At 40.7% G+C, this 17,500-nt stretch overlaps 1 protein-coding gene and 1 long non-coding RNA gene across 11 annotated transcripts in view; both read left to right on the top strand.

Annotated features, from left to right (window-relative positions):
* LOC128684409 (inward rectifier potassium channel 2-like) overlaps window positions 1–16,886 on the top strand; it is a 177,794-nt gene extending 160,908 nt beyond the window's left edge. For all 10 annotated transcript variants that reach the window (XM_070094235.1, XM_070094203.1, XM_070094228.1 and 7 more), the window contains 6 exons: window positions 12,357–12,531; window positions 12,753–12,911; window positions 13,440–13,686; window positions 14,179–14,360; window positions 14,921–15,101; window positions 16,587–16,886. In XM_070094235.1, coding sequence (XP_069950336.1) covers window positions 12,357–12,531; window positions 12,753–12,911; window positions 13,440–13,686; window positions 14,179–14,360; window positions 14,921–15,101; window positions 16,587–16,733 — 1,091 coding nt within the window. In that variant the 3' untranslated portion in view covers window positions 16,734–16,886. The remainder of the gene's footprint in view (window positions 1–12,356; window positions 12,532–12,752; window positions 12,912–13,439; window positions 13,687–14,178; window positions 14,361–14,920; window positions 15,102–16,586) is intronic.
* The window catches only part of LOC138853995 (uncharacterized), a 263,319-nt gene that overhangs the window by 238,113 nt on the left and 7,706 nt on the right, over window positions 1–17,500 (top strand). The window lies entirely within an intron of this gene.

Raw genomic sequence — 17,500 nt, 5'->3', positions numbered from 1 at the left:
AGAGCTGTTACCTACATCAGCTCATTTGAAAGCATTTTTATTGTTATGAGACATACAAGTAGGGAACAGGATGAAGTTGGAGCCATCTGTGGGCCAGCATTTTCATTTGATCAACTGACTTTATCTCGTTGACATCATTATGCTGTACGAATGTGTTCCATACTCGAGTCATCCTGGGTATATAGGATCTCAGATGGAGTGAAGTTCTGGAGAAGGGTACGGCCAGAGTGAAGTTGCTGCTTTCTGCCCGTCTTGTGGCATAAAAGCTTGTTTCACGCTGTCCTCGAAGTGGATCCAAGTGTGGTACTTTGACAATATTGGCCTTGTACATAACAGTAAGGCCACCCACTTCCCTCCTATGTTCAAGGCTCTGCTGAAATGACAGATCTATCCAGGATGGGTCCAGGCGAGAGATGAGACGTCTTGCTCTGTTCTCTACTCTGTCAAGCAGTCGCAAACCAAGAAAGTGGAGCATACTCAAGGTGCGAGCATACTTGTGCCTCGTACAGAATCTTGCAACCCCTACTGTCAAGTAGATGCGAGATACGGCGAAGTGCTGTAAGCTTCCTGGCTGCCTTGTTTGCAAGATTTACAACATGGTTCTTCATGGTTAGTTTGGAGTCAAATTTCACCCCAAGGATATCAACTTCTTCTCCAGGTGCCAACACCCTCCCATTCATCCTTACTACTGCACCAGCATTACCATCATGGTGCCTAGAGACGATCTTCATTTGCGTTTTCTCAGGTGCAAATGTTACTTGCCATCTATTTCCCCAAGCTGATATAGCTCTCAACTGGTGATTGATGTAGCTTAGAGCAGCTGGCATTTCTTCTCTTGGATAAGTGAATGTCAGTGTGCAGTCGTCTGCATATGCATGTGATTCTGGGATGAGATGAAGAAGGTCGTTGAAGTAGACATTCCATAACAATGGTCCCAGCACGCTTCCTTGTGGAACACTTGCCTCAATAGGATGTCTTGCTGATTCCGTTCCATTGAGAACTACACTTAGAGATCTACAATGAAGGTAATCACTGAGGAGACATAGCGTAGAGCCTGCAATTCCCAGTGCTTGAAGTTTTGCTAAGAGGCCCTGGTGCCACACCCGGTCGAAAGCGCCAGCAATGTCCAGTGCTACCACACAGCTGACTTTGGATTCATCCAGTGACTGGTGCCACTTAGTGGAGAGGTTTAACAACAGATCAGCAGCAGAGTAACCTTTCCTGAAGCCATATTGACGATCACAAAGTAGTGAGTGATAGTCAAAAAACTCTGTCATTTGTCTTGAGATTATTGTCTCAAGGATCTTACCAGTGATTGACAGGAGTGACACTGGTCTGTAGTTGCTGATTTCTGCTCTGCTCTTCTTTTTGTGAACAGGGACTACATTTGCCTCTTTCCATATAGAGGGCCATTTACACTGTGCTAGGCAGTGCTGAAAGATGCGAGTCAGAGGTGCTGCTAGCTGGTCTGCACATCTTCTCAGCAATCTTGGGCTCAACTTGTCTGGGCCCACAGCCTTTTCTTGGTCAAGCGATTTAAGAAGGAAATGCACCCCCTCCTGCCTTATTGTCACCACTGACAGTTTTGACACAGTTCTTGCAGCTAGCCAAGGAGGGTCCCTTGCTGGATCAGGAACTTGCATTTTGGTAGCAAAGTGTTCAGCAAAGAGGTCCGCCTTCTCTTGACTACTAGTAGAGGTGGTCCCATCCTGTCGATTTAGAGGTGGAATGAGTTCATCAGGCAGATAACCTTGTCTGTCCTTGACCAGGGACCACCAGGTTTTGGAGCCTACCCTACCTGATGCTAGCTTTCTTTTAGTGTCCACCTCCCATTTAGCAATGGCCCACTTTTGAACGTCACTCATATGTCTACAGGCTTGCCTGTGCAAGTTCCTGTTATAGGTGGTAGGATGTCTCTCATACCTTCTCCATGCTTTGTACTTAGCAGTAGCAGCCTCTCTACAGTCTGTCTCTGTATGTCTCTGTCTCTGTCTGTCTGTCTCTGTCTGTCTCTGTCTGTCTGTCTCTGTCTGTCTCTGTCTGTCTCTCTCTCTGTCTCTCTCTCTGTCTCTCTCTCTGTCTCTCTGTCTCTCTCTCTGTCTCTCTCTCTGTCTCTCTCTCTGTCTCTCTGTCTCTCTCTCTGTGTCTCTCTCTCTGTCTCTCTCTCTGTCTCTGTCTCTCTCTGTCTCTCTCTCTGTCTCTCTGTCTCTCTCTGTCTCTCTCTGTCTCTCTCTCTCTCTCTCTCTCTCTCTCTCTCTCTCTCTCTCTCTCTCTCTCTCTCTCTCTCTCTCTCTCTCTCTCTCACACACACACACACACACTCGCTGTCACACTGTTGTTTACTGTCTTCACCAGCATTACCTTGTCGTCCTAGAGATTATTCTCTAAACGACTGAGATCGATAATGAACGTCGGCATTTTTAGTACGCAGTTTTTCCACGTCTTATGCATTAACAAACTTTTCCATGTACATTATCTTAGGTTATATTAGATTAAGAATTACTTTTAACTCAGATGCACTCTGGCGTAACTTTAACTGCCTTGTAACACTGGCCATTACTTTCCTCCTGTCGCACTCTACTTACCCTCCACAACTCTACGATATTCTTATAAATCCAGTTTCTCCTGTGTACAGTATAGGCCGTCATGATTGATGTTAATTCCCAAGTAAGAGTAACTCCAGCTCTGCTGGAACGAAACCTTTGAAGCTGCCGTAGTTACTGATCCTCTAATGGAATATTTGACGATATCCAGATCTGCCAGCTGAGACGGACATTTTATCACTTAGAAGTCCATCCTGTGTGATGGAATACAACAAACATAGCTAGCTTTCCTTCCCACTATGTAACTGTCAGTAGGTTAGCAGCACATTGTTCAGCAAAGTTAGTTGAATAAAAAGAATTCGTCGCTGCCACACGAAAGCTGCCTATTTGTTTTTCGTTAGTGTCGATTTTGTAGATGTTTAGATGGGACAGAAATCAAGGAACTGGAATGCGTGCGAGCGCTCGCCCTCTGGGAGGAATGAGGAGTATTTTTTTGTTGCACTGTGTTGAACGGCAGATTTTAAAGCTCTTTTGTGTTTATTCAGAAAAAAATGCATATTTTCAATCTAGCCTGATTAGTTTTAATACAAAAATTCAACCCACCTGATAGTCCTGTTATGTCTTAGAGCCAAAAATTAAGATACAAAAGTCTCGTGACAAGTGGCAAGGCGGGTGTTGAGGTGCGAATTCTTCCACACCCACTTCCTGATAAGGTGGGTGAGGGGTGAGTTCCCCCACACATACCTACTAACCAGGTAGGCGTGAGTGGGTTGGGTGTCCTCTACACTAACCTAACAAGACTAGAACTAGTTGTTGATGAAGGTATCAACGACTAGCAGAAATTTAATGTACACAGTACACAGTTCTTCCAACACGTAATGTCACACTATTATATAAATGAAGCACTGCAGTGGGACTGTTGGCCCATGCTGAGTAGGTCCATCTCACACCCATTCATGTTCTCTTAAGTTTATTTAGGTACAAGTACACACAAGTACAATTATGAGACATAGTTTAACATGTGCAATTTATTTAGGATAACCCCCCCCCAAAAAAAAAAAAAATCAAAGTGGCTTATTTCCATTGGCGTCTTTATATTGAAAGCCACCCAAGCTATCGTTTCAATAACGTCTTATCGGGGTTTAGTCATTTTTATTGTTTAGTTTGCTCAGATATCTGCAACATTAACATAACTTGTTACACTAGTCCTGGCACCGGCCGGAAGCAAGAAAGGGGTGAGTTATCACAGTAACCTCGCATGACTGGCTGTGACGATCCAGATGTCTGTGATAGAATATCTCCAGCAGGCTTGACTGAGTGCGAATATAGTGATGCCGACAAACTGTGGAAAAGGACACCAGAGAGGTGTCCTTTTCCACCAGGGAGGTAATCAGGGTTCATTCCAAGAAATGGTTGGGTAGCACAACTTACTTGGATCAGGAGCCCTTCATCGAGAAATATCCCTTCAAGGGTCCATCAGCTTATAGTAAGGGCTGTGACGGAGATCTTTAGGGAGGAAGTTTCTCAAAGAAATCACTTCATATAAAGTTGGGGAAGCCAGCGAGAAGGTTCAGCCAGGAAGTGATCATTGAGCAGCCAGTGCAGTGGATCTAACATCAGAAGGCCAGTCAGTAAGCAGACAGTAAGGACGTTAGAACGTGGTCGGTCGGCTAGTCAACGAGAAGAAATCGTGCTAACGTAAGTAACGAGGCTACGTTGAAGCAGTGACTTGTGAAACTATCAATACTATGATTCTTGTGTAACTTGGAACTGGAATACAAGAAGTGGCGGAGGTGATATAAAGAACAGGGCCGAGTGGTGAACAGTGGTATGTTGGCACACTTTTGTGTGTGTGTGTCTGTGTGTAATTTCAGTAATTTTCTTAAAACATTGCATACCAGCTTTTATAATGTGGTTCACCAGTGACGCGTGAAGGTTTCAAGTCTTCTAATTATGAACATAACAATGGAGGAACACTGCAGTAGGTCTACTGGTTGTTAGGCAAGACACATATGTAGATGAATGGTTCAGAGAACCGACATGTTGATAAATTAGACACATGTGCAACTCTTGGGTATCTTTATTGAGGAAACGTTTCGCCAAACAGTGGCTTCATCAGTCCATACAAAGGTAAGACACATATGCAACAGTTAGGTATCTTTATTATGAAACGTTTCGCCTACACAGTAGGCTTCTTCAGTCGAGTACAGAAAAGTTGATAGAAGCAGAAGATACTTGAAGACGATGTAATCAGTCCATCACCCTTAAAGTTTTGAGGTGGTCAGTCCCTCAGTCTGGAGAAGAGCATTGTTCCATAGTATGAAACAATATGGAGATGAAGTGACAGGATGGAGCTTATATAGCGCCAAGAGGTGAGACGTAGGCCACTAGGAGAGGTAAGAACTCAGATGTTGAGAGGTCAGGTCCCTCTCAAATCCAGCCGCTCTCACTAGTGGAAGTTGTCGAAGTTGATTGCAGGTCTGTACCAAGATACCCTTGTGTTGCAGTGTCTGACAGATTGAACATTAAAATGGTATAAAATACCGACAGGTTGTTAGGTAAGACACATATGCAACAGTTAGGTATCTTTATTATGAAACGTTTCGCCTACACAGTAGGCTTCTTCAGTCGAGTACAGAAAAGTTGATAGAAGCAGAAGATACTTGAAGACGATGTAATCAGTCCATCACTCCATCCTGTCACTTCATCTCCATATTGTTTCATACTATGGAACAATGCTCTTCTCCAGACTGAGGGACTGACCACCTCAAAACTTTAAGGGTGATGGACTGATTACATCGTCTTCAAGTATCTTCTGCTTCTATCAACTTTTCTGTACTCGACTGAAGAAGCCTACTGTGTAGGCGAAACGTTTCATAATAAAGATACCTAACTGTTGCATATGTGTCTTACCTAACAACCTGTCGGTATTTTATACCATTTTAATGTTCAGTCCATACAAAGGAGAATCTTGAAGAACAGGAGGAGAACGAGGTAATCAGTCCCTCAACCTTGAGTCGATGTGGTCAGTTCATCAATCTTGAATAGAATACGGCATACGTGCTGAGAAGGAGCTTATAAACCGTTGGCAGGAGAGGTGCAGCAGTCATAGGTCGTGTAACATTTGTTCAATGTTGAAGTAGGTCGTGCCCAAGAATTAGGCAAGCGAAGAATTCCCAAGCATTAAGATCCCAAGAAGTTGCAGTGTCTGACAGGTTTGTAGATGAATGGTTCAGAGAACCGACATGTGTCTAATTTATCAACATGTCGGTTCTCTGAACCATTCATCTACAAACCTGTCAGACACTGCAACTTCTTGGGATCTTAATACTTGGGAATTCTTCGCTTGCCTAATTCTTGGGCACGACCTACTTCAACATTGAACAAATGTTACACGACCTATGACTGCTGCACCTCTCCTGCCAACGGTTTATAAGCTCCTTCTCAGCACGTATGCCGTATTCTATTCAAGATTGATGAACTGACCACATCGACTCAAGGTTGAGGGACTGATTACCTCGTTCTCCTCCTGTTCTTCAAGATTCTCCTTTGTATGGACTGATGAAGCCACTGTTTGGCGAAACGTTTCCTCAATAAAGATACCCAAGAGTTGCACATGTGTCTAATTTATCAAGACACATATGCACCAGGTCTACTGGTGTATGCTAGTCATGTCCAACTCACAACTACCCTCCCACACTCCATTCTATGAACATTAAAATGGTATAAAATACCGACAGATTGTTAGGTAAGACACATATGCAACAGTTAGGTATCTTTATTTCGAAACGTTTCGCCTACACAGTAGGCTTCTTCAGTCGAGTACAGAAAAGTTGATAGAAGCAGAAGATACTTGAAGACGATGTAATCAGTCCATCACCCTTAAAGTTTTGAGGTGGTCAGTCCCTCAGTCTGGAGAAGAGCATTGTTCCCTTAAGTTTATTTAGGTACAAGTACACACAAGTACAATTATGAGACATAGTTTAACATGTGCAATTTATTTAGGATAACCCCCCCCCCCAAAAAAAAAAAAAAATCAAAGTGGCTTATTTCCATTGGCGTCTTTATATTGAAAGCCACCCAAGCTATCGTTTCAATAACGTCTTATCGGGGTTTAGTCATTTTTATTGTTTAGTTTGCTCAGATATCTGCAACATTAACATAACTTGTTACACTAGTCCTGGCACCGGCCGGAAGCAAGAAAGGGGTGAGTTATCACAGTAACCTCGCATGACTGGCTGTGACGATCCAGATGTCTGTGATAGAATATCTCCAGCAGGCTTGACTGAGTGCGAATATAGTGATGCCGACAAACTGTGGAAAAGGACACCAGAGAGGTGTCCTTTTCCACCAGGGAGGTAATCAGGGTTCATTCCAAGAAATGGTTGGGTAGCACAGCTTACTTGGATCAGGAGCCCTTCATCGAGAAATATCCCTTCAAGGGTCCATCAGCTTATAGTAAGGGCTGTGACGGAGATCTTTAGGGAGGAAGTTTCTCAAAGAAATCACTTCATATAAAGTTGGGAAAGCCAGCGAGAAGGTTCAGCCAGGAAGTGATCATTGAGCAGCCAGTGCAGTGGATCTAACATCAGAAGGCCAGTCAGTAAGCAGACAGTAAGGACGTTAGAACGTGGTCGGTCGGCTGTCAACGAGAAGAAATCGTGCTAACGTAAGTAACGAGGCTACGTTGAAGCAGTGACTTGTGAAACTATCAATACTATGATTCTTGTGTAACTTGGAACTGGAATACAAGAAGTGGCGGAGGTGATATAAAGAACAGGGCCGAGTGGTGAACAGTGGTATGTTGGCACACTTTTGTGTGTGTGTGTCTGTGTGTAATTTCAGTAATTTTCTTAAAACATTGCATACCAGCTTTTATAATGTGGTTCACCAGTGACGCGTGAAGGTTTCAAGTCTTCTAATTATGAACATAACAATGGAGGAACACTGCAGTAGGTCTACTGGTTGTTAGGCAAGACACATATGTAGATGAATGGTTCAGAGAACCGACATGTTGATAAATTAGACACATGTGCAACTCTTGGGTATCTTTATTGTTTCAGACAACGGAACAAAATTTGTTCAACTTTAATCCATTATTGTGTGTCTAGTCTTCGTTGGATATTTTCAGCACGTTATTTTTATCCTCTCTATTCCAGTTTTCCATTGTACACTTCAGGTATATCCCCCCCCACCCCCCCACCCAATTCTACGCTTCCAGAGTACCAATTCAGTGCCCTTAGCCTGTCTTCGTAAGAAAGATTTGTGTTACAGGGAATCAACTTCGTTATCCTTCTCGTATTTTTTCCAGCGCATTTATGCCTTTTCTGTAAGAATAAGATCAAAATTAAACATCGTAATCTAAAAGTTAAGGCTTTACAAATCTGAAGCAAAACCTGAGTACTTCTATTGTGCTTCTTGATATAAAGCCAAGAATTAATTATATTAGCTTTATGTGAACACTTACGCAGTATTGTCTTGGCATTAAATTACTGCTAACCAGAATTCTCAAACCTTTTTCACATTCAGTTTGATTAAGATCTACATAATTTAGTTTATATTTGCCATAGTTATTTTGCCAGTTAGAACCTTAAGTTTATCTACATTAAATTGCAGCTGCCATTTCTCGTATCACATCAACCTATCCTAATCATTCTATAGTGACTTAGACTTTAACGGCCTATTTTAGTGTTATAGGAAAACTTTCGTCTGAGCATCACTTTTTTTTTTAATCTAATATAGAAGCAACTATTATATATACTGGAGATAGTAGAAGACATGGAGACTTAATTTAAAGATGTTCATGATATATGTTCAATTCCTTAGACATAATAGACAGGATAGCCTTAATTTATCTAAAGCAGAGACATGAGGATGGGTGCTAAAGCCATAGGTAAGGTGAAGTAGTTGAAGACAGTGCCACAGGCGGGCGGGACCTATTGGAAATAGTTCATGCCTGTAAGTTGGGGCAGCGGTTGGCAAAAAAAGATATCTCTAACTCTGTTGCTAACCACGCCCTCCCAGCAAAAGTATTCTAATATGGCCCGTTTCTCTGAGAAAAAGAAAGATTGCTTCATCTCAGAGGACCTGTTTATGCATCTCGGTTGAGGTTGTAGATGATGACTGGGGGTCACTGTGCAGGGCTGCATCTACACCCAAATGCCAGGCTACGAAAGAAGAGAGAGCTGACTGTTTGTAGAATTCCCCTCAATAGACGTTACTGAGAAGTCGACTACCTAGATCTCCGACTCGGTGTATTATTTCATGTAATGGAGCTGTCAGGGTATTAGGCCCATATTAAAAACATTTGTCTTTCGGGACTATGGCCGTCAGTACTATATTTACAGGAGACTAAATTCTTGGCAGTGGAGTGGTTTCTGGTTTCCATGTATGTTTTTTATGCCTTTGTACTACTGGCACAGTTGCCCATCAGGTTCGTCTGCGCTCCCTGCAGGCTATGGCCATCCGAGTAAGCTTGCAAGTGATTTTCCAGATGAGGTTTTACACTGTTACGATCTTGTTTCCCTATTATGGGACTAATTCACCCATTCCTCCTGGGAATGAACGCCTTTTCAGGCAGTGACCTTTCTTATAGTTCTGTTCTACCTGACTTACATGATAGTCATTTCCCTCCTCTTGGAGTCTGCGGGATCATCTGTGGTAGAAGCTGAAGGCGGCGAACTGGCGACTCTGAAGCTTGGGCCGAGATCTCTTGTGACCTTGGTAATTTCCATGATGTGCAGAAGACTTGTAGCTATTTCATTAGTGTTGTCGTGTGGGCGGCAGAGGATAAACATTCCTTGGTCAGGTAGCTTGGGGTTCCGTCTGCCAGTCCTTTTGGTAACTAAGACTGCAGATTGTGCGCACCGAATATAGTTGCCTCAGGGAACACTATTTGCTGGCCATGAAGAGGAAGATGTTCAGAAGGGCTCGGTGGACGTCCTGGGTCCGTTACGTAGAGGGGGGGTTATTCCAACACTCCTCCAGGACGGATGTGGAATAAGATTAAAAACATGTCCGAGAAATACTTCCCAAGCCCACTGTCCAACTTCTTCATTGTGGGTGGGAGGTAATCATCACTATTGCTGAATGCTTCTCCCGTTTCAAACGTCGAGAGTATCAATCCCAAGTTTCGAGCCCACAATTTTCGCTCAGAAAATATCTTCTGCACCACGGTTAAATGTATGATCCACCTTGTGGGTATAGCCTACTGCCATTAGCAGGCCCCTCCCACATATGAACACGTCCTCAACTGCTGAATCTGTCCTTTTCCACTAGCGACAATTTTTTAAAGAAAATATTTGACATTTCACAAGCATTTTGTTATTGTCTTCAAGGGAGTGGAGGGGAAGGGGGCGGGGGAGGGGAAGGGGGAGGGGGGGTTCCTTGATGCAGGTGAAGGGTCTTGTGTGACTTGTGGACTGAAGGGTCATGTGTGACTTGTGGACTGACACTGAGTAGAGCACATTTTAATTGTTTGTCCCTTGGGTAAATGGGCACATGCAACATTCTGAATACTTCATTTTTTTAGGCTACGTTTCGCTCACCAGGAGCGTTATCTAGCCTCAGTGTACATAACAAACAGGTAAGGTGTAATGACGGAGCTCCAGCATAGGGATGATAGATATTTCGCAGTAGGAAAAGTAAAGCATAGATATAACAAAGTTGTACATAAATAACATGTATTAAGAGATTACCGTGATAGAGCATTACTCATAATATTCTATTTCTCCTGTGTTTGGGATAGACCATCCTGATGGATGTTAATTTCCAAGTAATAGTAACTCCAGCTCTGCCGTAAAGAAGCGTTTGAAGCTTCCTTACAGCTTTACTTTTACTGGAATACTTGACTATATCCTTATTGCCCTACTGAAGTCTCCATCCTTATTGCCCTACTGAAGTCTCCATCCTTATTGCCCTACTGAAGTCTCCATCCTTATTGCCCTACTGAAGTCTCCTACGTAAGGCTGAAAAAAATCAGTCATAAGGTATGAAATCCAACCCTCTGTGATGGAATATGACAGGGAAACGGCTTATTTTTTGTTCTAACTATGCACTAGTTATATTACAGATTAGGGTAGCACATTACATTTTTTTTTAAATAAAATTACGGGCATTAGCAGAAAGGGTCGTTCAATCATCTATCATAGGCATTTACTCGTTGAGAGGTGAAGAAGCACTCTGCTGACATGTTTATGTAGAGGCGGGATCTTTGTGGTGTGTAAATGCGGGTGTCTTATTAACGTGACGTTGATGGATATATTTATGTATGAGAGACAGACAGGAGACAGGCAGAGACAAAGTGGACGTCACAGGGGCGCCTCGTCGTCACCTCGTAAGGCTCTAATCACCGCCAGTTCAACTGTCTGAGAATGAAGACTTCATTCGCATTATAAACCCTGGAGGATTTTGCAACCAAAGATACCAATCATTGTGGCCTATTATATTGGAAGTCCGTAGGTCTTCCCCAGGCTGCACCCCATAACATCGAATTAACTCCTAGATATATAGCTACTACAAAATGAGCAGGAGCAGTAGGTGTAAGACCTGCGTAAGTCACGCCCCATCCAGGATTGAAATCTGAATTTTTTCGATTGCGAGTCTTTGCACCAGTTTTTTTTATATAGTAAAATTGAGTAATTAGCAATGAGCGGCCACCCCATTCTGCATGATAGTTTTTGTGGGAACAAAAGCTAGTTATAATATCCTGTCATTTTCCATCACACACGATGGCAAACACTCGCTGTCTCTTCAGGAAGGAGGTAGTAATGCCTTTATACATTAATATTAAAAAAAATGTCGCACGTTCCCTGAATCAACGACAAAAGTAACCTCCATTTTTTCTTATGTTTACTAGTGATAAGTAGCAGTATTAAGGCATAATACTATGACTGGAACAATACACAAATAACCCACACATAGGAGAGAGGAGCTTACGACGTTTCTATCGGACTTGGACCATTTACGAAGTCACAGTGTGACAGTAGACGGTCCAAGTCGGACCGAACGTCGTCGGGAGCTGCTGATTCCTGTGTGCGCGTTATTTATGTGTATTAAGGATGAAGTCAGCGTTGGTACAGTAGGAGTACTTAAGTCTTGTGAAACTTTTAAAGGCCTACGAGAAATTCTTCAAATCATAGGTGAAGAGAAACTGCTTAACCAAATTTTATCATTTTTTTTTAATATTAAGTTACTATGAAATATGCATTTTTATTGAAATATATTTAACTTAGTTTTTAACCTATGGGAAAACTTGAGCAAGAAAAAATATAATTTTCCGCAGCAAATTTTTTTCTGCAACTTTATCAATAAATTGGAGAAAAGAAATTTGTTCTTCCCAAATCTATTTTTTACCTACCTTTTGTGATTCAAAAATGGAAGGGAAAGCCTCCATTCTTTTGCGAATATACGGTTTTGTAGCTTTCGTTGGTGCAGCAAAGTGCTTACGGCCTACGTAGGCCTTACTGTGTAGAATACATGGTATTTTCGATTTTCTGAGAGTAGTCTCCCAAATGACCATTGATTCCATTCTTGGATGGAGAAGGTGAGTTTTTAGGCAAGAGTGGATACATAGGCTTTTAATGTTTTGGAGAATATTGTGTTTTATTGCTTATGCATGGTTTTTATTGATTTTTTTTTTTAATATTTCATCTGTATAGTGTCTTGATGGGGAGTTTATATTGTACAGAGCTGAATGACTTCCCAACATGCAGATCCCATAATTCTTTCTTATTTCATTTTCATCTATAATCATTGCATATTTTAGGCACCACCTAGTATTTATTATGTATTCATATGTTTGTTGTATTTTAGGGCTTATGAGTTCGGGGACGCGGCAAGATATCATCAGGAAAAATGGCGATTGTAACATGACTTATGCCAACCTGAAGAAGCGTCGTTCTCGCTACCTTCAGGATCTCTACACAACCCTTGTTGATGTACAATGGCGGTGGACTCTCATAGTCTTTTTTCTTGGCTTTATCATCAGGTGAGTGGAGGTGGTGGTGTGAATTAAACCAGTCTGGGTAGGCCCTTTTAAAGGAGAGACCTGTGCAGGGCCCGTCCAAGGTAGGCCCTGGAAGAATTATTAATTGCATTCGTAATCCAATACATTGTTGGTCTGCATTCATAAGTTATATTAAAGCCTCGTAGCTTTATTGCCTCGTGTATAGTTTGTTGATTTTCTATGAGTCTTTCCCCATCTTCCAGTTGGCTAACGTTTGCCTTCATCTGGTATATGATCATCAAAGTACACGGGGATGACCAGGAGACACAGGATCACACACCTTGTGTACAAAACGTCCAGAGTTTTACCGGCAGCTTCCTCTTTTCAATTGAAACTCAGCATACAATAGGCTATGGTTACAGGTAATGTATAATTTCTTGTGAATGGTCTTTTTAATTAATACTTTTTTTTCGTTTCTAGTTTTTCAGTATAGAATTGATCTAAATTGATGCCATTACTTGGTTATTAAATGCTATATACAGTAGTCTTAATTTGTATTTAAAGCTCATTTTGGGTAGATATTGATTTTAAAGGATGTTGGACCCCTTAAAATAAATATCTACACATCGATTTTTGCTAAATTTTTTAATTAAAAAGTGCAAGACTGACTGTGCAGTGGAGATGCTGTGAGTGATGTTCTCCACGAAGTGTTTTTTGTAGCTAACTCGAATATATTAAAATTCAGATTCACACACTGCATCTTATCCCAAAAAAATTGTCCTGGACATTATTGTATTCAAGTGAAATTTAAAGTGTCACGCCATTATAGAGATGTATTGTAACTAATGTATTTGATACGAAAAAAAAAAACTAATATTTCATATTGTTATAATAAATTAATCTGCTTTAATGTAATGTACATTAATTAATGCAAGTTTGTTCTTTTACAGATACGCCACAGAGGAGTGTCCAGAGGCAGTATTTTTAATGTGCATTCAAAGCATTACTGGCGTCATATTACAGGCGTTCATGGTAGGTGTTGTGTTTGCCAAACTGACACGTCCCAAGCAGCGGACCAACACCATCTTGTTCTCCCGCAATGCTTGTATCTGTCTCCGTGACGGTAAACTCTGCCTCATGTTCCGTGTCGGAGACATGAGGAAGTCTTTTATCATCGGTGCCAGCGTTAAAGCACAAGTTAGTGTTGGTAATTATGTTCTTAATAAAGTTTACTTGTTCAAGTAAATAGCCCCTGTCCACATACTTGATATGTATAATTTATTACTATTATTGTTGTTATAAGTAGTAGTATTGATTTTAATATTCATCGGGAAGCAAGTCATGAAGCGCCTGGAAAATAAGAGGATAGCTCCAATTTCTTAGGATCAAGAATCCTTTTACCAATATAGACTTTCTCCTATCCACCTTCACTTGTTTATGTAATTGAGATCTCTATACAGACCGAACAAAGAAAGGTAGAGCAGTGACAGCATCTAGTAGACTGATTTTGGTGCTTTATCCCTAAACTTTTACTCATTTTAAGAATTAAGGAGTTTATTTCTTTTCATAGATTACAGTGTGTAATTACAATATTGGTTTGCTAAGTACAAAGAAAGCCACTATCATGCCGAGGCATTTCGTTGGATTTTTATCGTTATTTCTAGAAAACTTTAAATTTTTTTTCCCCAGGTTTTACGTAAGAGAAGAACGGAAGAGGGAGAAGAGATCCCATATCACCACTATGATGTCAAAGTAGGCAATGATGATGGCTCTGAGAATCTCTTCTTTATATGGCCGATGACTATTGTTCACATTATTGATGAAAATTCACCTTTCTTTAATATGTCCGCTGTGGATCTTATGAATGAAAGGTAAGAGACCTTAGTTACTAAACTTTTCTTCTACCTGTTTCAGGGTGTCTCATGGTGGTGTGTTAATCGCATATTTGTGTCTTAGTGAATCATGTCCTGTTAAATTTAATTTGCTATACATATATTTTAAAATTTCCAGTACTTGAATCCATTTCAGTCATCTACTGTTCTTTCTCTATTTTATGTACCTTCTTGTTCTCCCTGTTGCCGATTCCGAGAAATACAGAAATAGTGGTACATACACTAAGAGATGTATATTTGTGTATTTTCACAGATACTCCTGTGTATATATACTACACTTAGGAATGGACTGGCAGGCTACAGTTGTTGGCTTTAGCCAATAATCGGATGAATGTCCTCAGGGACACAATTTTCTCAGTCAAGGCAGCAGCCATGAGTATGCCCATATAAACGAAAAAAAATTAATTTTACAGTTGGTATTTCATGATGCGCTCAAACTGTCATTCAGAGCAAGGAACATTGTAGGTTCTATCCTTCCTCTAATAGCAGACCAACCGTCAACCTCCTAAATATATTAAGTATTATGCTTTTTCTTTCAGGTTTGAACTTGTAGTTTACCTAGAGGGCACAACAGAATCTACAGGCAACACTATGCAGGCGCGGTACTCCTATCAACCCTCAGATGTTCTATGGGGTCACAGATTTGAAAATCTAGTACATTTTGACAAGGCTTCTGATAACTATGTTGTGGATTTTAGGGAATTTAACAAAACAAAAGAGGTGAGTTAATCTTGAATTATTCATCATTTTGAATTATTCATCATTTTGAATTATTCATCATTTTGAATTATTTCTCACTTGAATTATTCCTCACTTTATACTATAAATTTTTCTCACCATAATCCCACCAAAATTTAAGCAGTGATTTATTGTACTGATATATAACATGTCACCCCCCCCCCTTTTTTTTTTACTACTAACATCATCTTGCTCTTTTCTGTGTCCATTTTCAACTTCATTTACCCACCCTCCCAAAGTCCTCTACCATATAAGTATGAAATTGCTGACCTAGAAAATGTACAGAGAACCTTCACGGCACGCATAACGGAGATAAAACACCTCAATTACTGGGAGCTCTTGAGGTTCCTAAACCTGTATTCCCTGAAATGCAGGCGGGAGAGATACATGATTATATACACCTGAAAAATCCTAGAGGGACTAGTACCGAACTTGCACACGAAAATCACTCGCTACGAAAGGAAAAGACTTGGCAGACGATGCAACATCCCCCCAATGAAAAGCAGAGGTGTCACTAGCACGTTAAGAGACCATACAATAAGTGTCAGGGGCCCGAGACTGTTGAACTGCCTCCCAGCATACATAAGGGGGATTACCAACAGACCCCTGGCAGTCTTCAAGCTGGCACTGGTTGATCAGGCTCTGATCCACCAGGAGGCCTGGTCACAGACCGGGCCGCGGGGGCGTTGACCCCCGGAACTCTCTCCAGGTAAACTCCAGGAAGAAGTGAATGTGTTGGTAGATGGGTTTATGAAAGACGATGTGAATCTTAGACGAACGATAAGGATAGAATTGAGGAAGTTATTTGTGGAGAGGCAAATTATAGTTGTCAACACCTTTGGGTGTGAGCCATGTTGTTTTAATGTTGCAGCGAGGAGGAGTCTGTAGGCAGTGGAGATGTGATATTTAAGGATAAATGTGTGTGTAAATATACGGAGATTACCAGTGTAGAAATTAGACGGCCAAATGGTGATATGAAAACCTTAATTAAGAAATCAGCTGTGTCGAGATAATTTGTTTATTTAGAAATAATGGAACAGAATAGATTGGCGAGACAGTGCAGTTCAACAAAAGCTCGCTCGAGGAGACAGTTATGACGACGTCTCTGTCCTCGACCACTGTCAACTGAGAGAAAAGTGAGGAGTTTTGGTGAATTGTTCCAACCACTGCATTAAAACTTTATTGGTATATAAATGGAAATGGTGTATAAATGGTAAATGGAAAGATGTGAAGGAACCCTTTTGAGAAATGATTAGTGGGAGGATGTGAAAGTTTAGAAGAGGAGGAGTTTTAAACATCCTAGAACAAAACAGCTACCTGATTGTACGTACCTAACATGTTGGAATAATAAACAGGGCAGCTTGATTACATAAATGTGCTTATTTAAGATGGTGAAACAATGTTCATATAATGTACATGTACTTATAAACAAAATTCCTCATATAATTGATTTTTTTCTTTTTATAGATTCCAACTCCTTTGTGCAGCGCAAGAGACCTGGAAGAATTTAAACGACAGAGCACAGATCCTCTGTTGTGTTACACCCCAACTAACACTGATCATTTTGTCTGCCTGGAACCCGAGATGCTCGCTGACCAAGAAAACCAGGGATGAAACTGAACGTGTTGCTCCTTTAAAATTACTGTACGTGTGTCGATATCAATTTAGAAAAAAAATATAAAAGCTGCTAACTATAATTTATGATATTAATGGGGATTCTACAGAACTATATTAATGTGTCTTGTATATTACAGAGTTCGATGAAAATACCTGTTTATAACTTATTAATCTGTAAAGCCGGATATTTTACAAAAATGATAGAGTCCAGATTAGAGGATTAAGGAGTTTGTTTTTACGTGAGGTAACATTCCTCATAACTGCGGAAGTTGCTATACATAATGTAAAAATGATAGAAATCATCTTGGATTTTGGAAGAATTAAATATATTTAATATATAAAAATCAGATTACTATATAGTAATGTTAAACAGAATTTACTGAATGAACGTTAATGCAGAATAATTTGTAATATTGTGGCTGAAACAATTTAAGACTAACCTGCGATTTATAGAGGAAATTTTAGACAAAATATAATTTTTTCCTCTCTTAAATTGATGATTCGCTTTATAACATTATAAGTCTAAACAGCTCAAGTCCAAACTCCAAGTTGACCTTCATTGTAAAACTGTCTGAGAAGAATCACTGAGAGAAGGATGTGAAGATGTACAGTATGCTTCTTGGTTCTCCCATGAGAATGTTGCACAAGTGCACTCACACATTACACTTCTTATATACTTTTTTCTTTCTTTCAACACACCGGCCGTATCCCACCGAGGCGGGGTGGCCCAAAAGGAAAAACGAAAGTTTCTCCTTTTATATTTA

Source organism: Cherax quadricarinatus, chromosome 4 (genome assembly GCF_038502225.1).
Source record: "Cherax quadricarinatus isolate ZL_2023a chromosome 4, ASM3850222v1, whole genome shotgun sequence".
Classification (NCBI taxonomy): Eukaryota; Metazoa; Arthropoda; class Malacostraca; order Decapoda; family Parastacidae; genus Cherax; species Cherax quadricarinatus.
The sequence above is the reverse complement of the archived record's forward strand: the minus strand, read 5'-3'. Positions and strand labels throughout refer to the sequence as shown.